Here is a 7,420-nt window from a genome sequence, read left to right as displayed (position 1 = left end):
TGTCTGGAGCGATTCTAACTCACTACCGGGTATCCATCACTATCCATCTCATCTGCTGATCTGCTGGCTGACAGTAGCTTTGCTTCCATCAAATTGTTATGTGGAATTTTAGCAAACTTTCAAAAAAGAAAGAAAATTTGAATTCAGCGTATTTCCATCTACTAGTGTGAAGCGAATCAGCCAGGCTAAGCAGGTGGACCCCACATCGCAGAAACTCTCTGAGCTCGACGTTTGGATGGGGAACATTCTCAGTTTGGTGCCTCTGGTAAGGCACAGATACATTATGTCTTTCCATCTTTTTTCACTTTTTTTTTTTTTTTGAAAAGCCAAGAAGTGCCTCAAGTGACCGAAAAACCTTTTTGTGAAACTAGAAAGTTATTTCTAATTTTTCCGTTTCCGACACCATTTATCAAACTGCATAAAAATGCTGATGGAAACACGACTAATGGCAAAACACACAGAGGAATGAATGTAACCCTTTGGTGGCCATCGCAGAAGATTTAACTCACCTTAAATCAAAACCAGAGTGATTATTTTGAAATAATCAACACCTGAGCAGAAACATTCAGGCGTCTGTTACTCCAGACTCGACTGTTAGAAACAAACTGATGGCTCATCTGAGCCCGGTTCTGGTCCTGCTGGAGGTTTCTTCCTGTTAAAGGGGAGTTGTTCCCCTCCACTGTCGCTACATGCTAACTTTGATAATAAACTGAACCTGATGCATTGATTCTCTGATGAATCCTGACAGGAAAAGCCTGGGTTAGGGTGTCGCCATGACTTCTGGGTGTTCTGGTTAAATCTGAGGCCAGATGTGAACTGGACCCGATCCTGAAGCCATCTTTGAGCTGGTTGATCCAAACTCTGGTTCTGTGTTGCTTCAGGTCACACTTTGACCCATTTTACTCAGAAACTTTAAGTTTACAGCCAGAAAGTTGATAAAATACACAATCTGACGTTTTAATAAACCGGGATATTCTGCCGCCGTTTTCTCTCTACCTGGACCCAAACTGCTGATCGGACTGTGGGAACCCTGCGGTTCTTGGTTGGTTCTGTGTGAGGTTCTGATGACCCTGCAGGGGTCCAGGCACTGGAGGTTCTGTGGAGATGATTTACATCAATAAAAATGGGTGTAGAACTGGAGCAGCCACTAGAGGGCAGCAGAGGGATGAAGGTGACCGGCAGTTACCGAAGCAACCAACAGTCACATGCAGACTTCATGCAGAAAGAGGCTGGGATTTTAACCCACAACCCAGCAGTGCCACCAGTTTAGCTTAAAGTAGCTCTCTTCCAACATTTTTAACAGATTGTTTCTCAGAAAACCGGTTGAGGTTTATTTTCTTTCCTTATCGGTCCGATCTGAGGAGCCGGTTTGTGAGGCAGCATTCCTGCTACCAGGAAGTCTGCAGGGATTCTCCCTGAAGAGGGAAAAACATCAAGATTAGATAAACCGCAGGAGGAGGAGCAGCTGTTTGGCTCCTGCTGAAAAAACCAACAGTTCTGGTCCAGATCAGGAGTCCAACCAGCTGAATGAACCAGCCGGACCGCCCAGACTTTATTCTCTGAGATTCATTTTCATTACAATCTAAACTTGACAAACAGAACAAAACTTTACGTGATTTTTACTTCATATCTGGTAAAAAATTTAAATAACTTTAAAATTAATCAGAGCCAATAAACAGAATCTTATGAAACAGTAAATGTGTTTGACTGGAGCCGGTTTAATGCAGAAAATATTTTTATCCCCAACACCTTCAGTTCTCATCAAAATCAGTCCTGTGTGTTTTATGTTGCAGTTATTGGGAGCAAAACTGACTTCCTGTCAAGGACATTAAGTGATTCAATTGGATTGATTATTTAAGCAGAAATAAGTGAAATCTGTTGGATTCTCACCTGATATTCAAAGATCTTAAAAAAGGAGAAAAAACGGGAAAATGTACCTGTCCGTGCTGCCCTCTGGTGGTTATGGACATTACAGCACCACTGTGTGGCAAAATGAGAAAAATGAACAAAGATAAAAACAAGGCTGTGACAAATATAATAATTATAATAGGGCTGGCTAACAGTTAGAATGTCTGTTTATTTTATTATTGCTTGTTTAGAAGTTGATTTGTAAGATTTTATCGCACAGAACCAGTAAAATCCATGTGAACAAAAATATCCCAACAATAAAACTGTTTGTTTCATACAGATTAATGAAGATGTCTATTCATGGGGAGGGAAAACTTCTGAGCAGAAACATTTCTGCATCCAGGTTTATGTTGTTACACACTTTAAACACTAGATGGCAGCAAATGAAATAAAAACTAGAGGTCCATGTGTCATTGAAACCATTCAGGACTTTAATTCAACAAAATAATCCTGACAAAATCGCTGCTTGCACCCCCAATATTTTTGTTAGATAAATACAAATTATGATTTTTGTAAATACTTTATTTTTCCAGGAGTTTTTAGTAAGATATGCATAACTTCCTGTTTTAATGGGCTATAAATACATGTATGATATAAAACCGAGGCCTATTTCTTTGTGCTACTGTTCAAAGCAGGAAAAACGAGAGAATCTGCAGCTAAAACAGAGAAGTGTTGACCTTCGTAAGTCAGAAAAAGCCTTAAAGAAAATGACTGCTGGTCTAAATAAGTTTGTATTTACAGTCAGAGCAGTAATTCAAAGTTTAGAGCCACAGAAACGTGAACCTTTGTGATGCTGTTTCTTTTCCAAAGATTTCTTGATGTCTTGCTAGAGTGCAGGACATCAAGTTTCCACCTGCTGGAGGAAACTTGCAGGTTTAGGTAAAGACAGGATCCATCACTGATGGACAAAACATCACCTTCACCAGGTCTACCAGCAAGGAGGATGCTGCAGTGTCTCCAACAACCAGATGACTAAATATCCACTTTTTAGTCTTCTGGTACTTCAAATCCTGACATGAAACCTCTGAGGATGGCCCTCTGCCTTTCCTCAGAGAATCTTCTGATCTGCATCTTCTGCATGTCATAAACTTTTCAGGCCTCTAAGAGCTATTTGGTGCTTGTCTGATTGTCCTAAAAGCTGAAATGTAGATTAACTGACAGTTTAGACAGATTACGGTTCTCAGTGCCTTCTTGATAACGTTTCCTTTTCGCCCCGTAGCTCTCCTTCCATCACTGATCTCCCCAACTCTTGCTTCTTTTCTGTTAAACTTAAAGCCAAAAATGAAAAAAGACAGAAGGAAGGCTCTGAAATGAGGCAGCTTTTTATTACCAGCATGATATTGGACAAGCAGGACTTATAGTCATGACAAAGACAACAAAAACTCATTGTGTCAAACCTTTATGGTGGCTGATATCTTCTCAGTCACCACTTATGCAAAGTCTATCTGTGTCCTGATTTGGTTGGTATTTTCGTGTCTCATGTCAGTGCAACAAGAGATTCTTCTAAGGACACGGAGAGCATCAACTTTCCCCTAAATAGAGGCCCCTACCATCCAGAATGTTTTTTGGACCACAACTTTGGCCTCACAAATGTTCTCGGTTTGAGGATTCCTCATCAGTTTCTTTCTCCATTGGTGCTCAAAAATGTTCAGCCTCCTGTCTCCTGTTGGCCAAGATGTTGCCAAACTCTTTGTGGTGATCAAGGATCTACTGTGCTCTGATTGCCTCCTCTTCCAGGACCTACTCTGTCCTTGTCTTCTCTTTCAGTCTCTCCTCTTGCTTTGCATCCATTCCTCCATCCCCCCCTCTACATGTTGCTCAGACTCTGATTGGTTGACAGGGTCTTCCTCCTTTTTTTACTGGACAGTTTTCTTATAAGCGACTTTCTGAAGTTTCGACACATTAGGAAGTAGATCAGGGGGTCGAGGCAGACATTTGTCGCCGACAGGAATAGAGTCCCCTCTTTGATCTGGTGAAGCAGGATACTGTTACCTTCGCTGAAGCTTGACGATGACATCTGGCTCATGGTGTAAGGCACTCGGCAGACGTGATACGGCACAAAGCAGACAAAGAAGACTGCCAGAATGCTGAAGATGTTGCGGTTGGAGTTCCGGTAGATGCCCCTGCTGTCGCGTCGCATGCAGCGGTACGTCTTGTAGATCCGGTAAGCTATGAAGGTGTAGGAGAAGCCTACGATAAGTAGTGTTACCCAGAATAGAGACATGTTAATAAGGACAGATACTCTGTGCCACTGGGCACCAAGTGGCGTCTTCAGTTGGATGCATTTTGTGAAGTTATGGTCTTTGGCTGGCCAGGTTGCCAGCATGGCGTTGGGTGCAGAGTATAAGAAGAGGAGACCCCAGGTGAGGACCGCCAGAACCTGGGCAAAGGTGGTATTCTGCATAAGATTTAGATCAGACACTCCACTACATTTCGTCTTGAAAGAGGAGGTGCTTGTGGAGGAAGATGCATGCTGGGAAATCTTGACATAGCGCTCAAGGCTGATGTAGCCTATGAACAGCATTCCTACATACATGGACATGTAGAAGAGCACGGCATTGAATCGGCAGTTGAAAATCCAAAGGTGGCAGGTGTTGAAGCCCATTTTCACCGCCACCCTGATGGGGAAGGAGAGCAGCATGAGGAGGTCAGCCACCACCATGTTCTTCAGGTAGACCACCAGAGCAGAATCTGCTGGGACTCTGAAGAAGATCCAGGCAGCTATGCCATTTAGCGCCACACCCACAACGAAGAGGACGATGTAGAACGACGGGAGGACCTGGTTGGTGAAGACAATGCTACTGCCGGTTTTGTTGGTGAGGAGCTTGGAGCAGATAAAGGGGTCCATACCTAAAAAATATCAATAACACATGATACAAACATGTTTAATAAAACTTCAAAACTATTTTTATTCAAGGCTGAAATCCTTTTACAGAAATGGTTTTAACTCAGGCTTTGTGCTTCAGGTTTTTTGTGCATTCATCTGACTCTGGTTTATTCATAATTCTGCAGAAGGAATCTTTGAATTATAGATTCCCCAAATGAGACATTGTCTCTGATTGAGGGAGGAATCGCAGCCAATGCTCGGCTCCAGTCCAGAGTTGAGAAGAGAAGCGCAGCGTCATGCTGTCCTAGCTGAACCAACGCTGCTGCCGTCACAACTCCATCCCCGTTCCAGAGCAGAGGATGCCTCACGGTCTGAGGCGACGTGTGTTAGCTGCACTCATGCTGAAAGTTGCTGGCTAAGCAGTTAATTGTTCCCTGGTTCTCCACACTTCCATAACGATGTGATATAAAGCTAAAGTTTTCCTCATTAATTGGAATTTCCCTGATTCACAAGCATGACTCAAGTAAGAGGCTATGTGTCTGTGCAGAGATAAATTAGTTTGGATAAACAATTTCTGTCATTTTATTGTCCATTTCACTGTTTTTATGACTTTCTATATGACTTCAATCCTTCAAGCTGCTTGGGTACAACCAGGCCATGGAGTCTGTTGTACACAATGTTTTATGAGGTCATTGACTAATAAGAATCATTTTCCTTCCCCTTCTTGCTACTAAGCTACGTAAAACAGTCCTTAAAACATGCTAAAGTGGCTCATTCTCTTAAAAACTAAACGCTATAAGCTAAAGGTAAAGCTAGATGCTAAGGACGGCTCAGTGCTCCAACAAATCAAAACCTCTTTTTCCAGCTTGTGCGGTCAACCTGCAGCAAACCACAAGCGATCATAATCAGCTTTATTATTAGGGTATTTTGAACTTAGATTATATAAAACAGCAAAATATCAGCTTCTTTTTGTTAATAAACTCGTCTATATTCAAGATAAGTTATCTGTGTTTATGCTCTACATGTGTAGCTTCATCCATCATTTTAATATCCAAGCCTTAGCAGGGAGGTATTTATAAAGCAGACTGAAGTATTTAGCTGTTATTTTCCTGATAATCAGGCGGCGCCCTGACTTGGATCTAAATTACTAGTTTAGTTAATAATTGCCCAGAGCTGTTATTTACTTATAGCCAGATCAGACCTGTTGTTAAGCATCAACCCAGATACTACAGCCTCAGTCTTACAGACTTTCTGACAGGTGTGTGTAATAAAGTTATTTAGTGGTAATTTAAGCCGTTTCCCCTGATTAGACAATTAGAAAATCCACATGAGACGTTTAAGTCCAGTTCCATCTGTTGCTTGTGTCATCAGCTGCCAGTTTGATGTCAGATATCAAACCCAGTCTGTGGGAAAACGAGGATCATCGAACTGGTTTCATGCATCTCATGCAAATCTTCAATTCCACTTAATGGTGCTGAAGTGCCACAGATGCTGTTTTTGGTTGCCAGTTGAAACACGGCAATGATCTTCCCGGCTGTTTCAGTAGAAGTGATCTTTGTGCAGAGGGACAACTTTTGCATGAGTCATTTGTTAGGCAAATCTGCCTCTGTGTGCAGCTCTGTGTGTCCGACTGGGATGGTTGATGATGAGCTGATGCTCTCTCTAAGTAGTTTGTTCTGATCAAACTTCCTTCTAGAAAGCAAAGTGCAGCTACCAAAGTACTGACTCTGCCTGTATTGGTGCAGGATAGAAGTTCTCCTGATTGATAGATTTGAGTGAGGAAACCAGACTGGAGCACGTTGTTCTGGTCATGGTCCAGTCTGATAAACTGGACCAGGTGTCTAGGAAGATGCTGTCTGATGATTCCCAGATTTTCCTTGACCATGTAACATCAGTGTGGGCAGAGACGGAGACACCTGGAGGGGGGCCCCCCTCACCTGAACCCAGGTGTGGTGGTAGCAATGAGGTCTCCGCTACCAGCACCATGTTAGAGGAAGAACTGGTCCGTCAGTTTCCTCTCTACAAGTCACCATCGACCAGGGCTGGCCAAACCCTTTGCTAGCCAAAGTGACAGAGACAAGTACAGTGGGGAAAATAAGTATTTAGTCAGTCACCAATTGTGCAAGTTCTCCCACTTAAAAAGATGAGAGAGGCCTGTAATTGACATCATAGGTAGACCTCAACTATGAGAGACAAAATATGAAAAAAAATTTGAGAAAATCATTTTGTCTGACTTTTAAAGAATTTATTTGCAAATAATGGTGGAAAATAAGTATTTGGTCACCTACAAACAAGCAAGATTTCTGGCTGTCACAGACCTGTAACCTCTTTTTTAAGAGGCTCCTCTTTCCCCCACTCATTACCTGTATTAATGGCACCTGTTTGAAGTCGTTAACAGTATAAAAAACACCTGTCCACAACCTCAAACAGTCACACTCCAAACTCCACTATGGTGAAGACGAAAGAGCTGTCGGAGGACACCAGAAACCGAATTGTAGACCTGCACCAGGCTGGGAAGACTGAATCTGCAATAGGCAAGCAGCTTGGTGTGAAGAAATCTACTGTGGGAGCAATAATCAGAAAATGGAAGACCTACAAGACCACTACTAATCTCCCTCGATCTGGGGCTCCACGCAAGATCTCAGCCCGTGGGGTCAAAATGATCACAAGAATGGTGAGAAAAAA

General features: G+C 42.5%; 1 protein-coding gene across 1 annotated transcript in view; it reads right to left on the bottom strand.

Annotated features, from left to right (window-relative positions):
- Positions 1–3,211: 3,211 nt before the first annotated feature.
- LOC103150903 (P2Y purinoceptor 14-like) overlaps positions 3,212–7,420 on the bottom strand; it is a 7,312-nt gene continuing 3,103 nt past the window's right edge. Inside the window, exon 3 of the mRNA XM_016680974.1 lies at positions 3,212–4,758. Coding sequence (XP_016536460.1) covers positions 3,716–4,758 — 1,043 coding nt within the window. The 3' untranslated portion in view covers positions 3,212–3,715. The remainder of the gene's footprint in view (positions 4,759–7,420) is intronic.

Source organism: Poecilia formosa, unplaced genomic scaffold, assembly GCF_000485575.1.
Source record: "Poecilia formosa unplaced genomic scaffold, Poecilia_formosa-5.1.2 Scaffold265, whole genome shotgun sequence".
NCBI lineage: Eukaryota > Metazoa > Chordata > Actinopteri > Cyprinodontiformes > Poeciliidae > Poecilia > Poecilia formosa.
The sequence above is the reverse complement of the archived record's forward strand: the minus strand, read 5'-3'. Positions and strand labels throughout refer to the sequence as shown.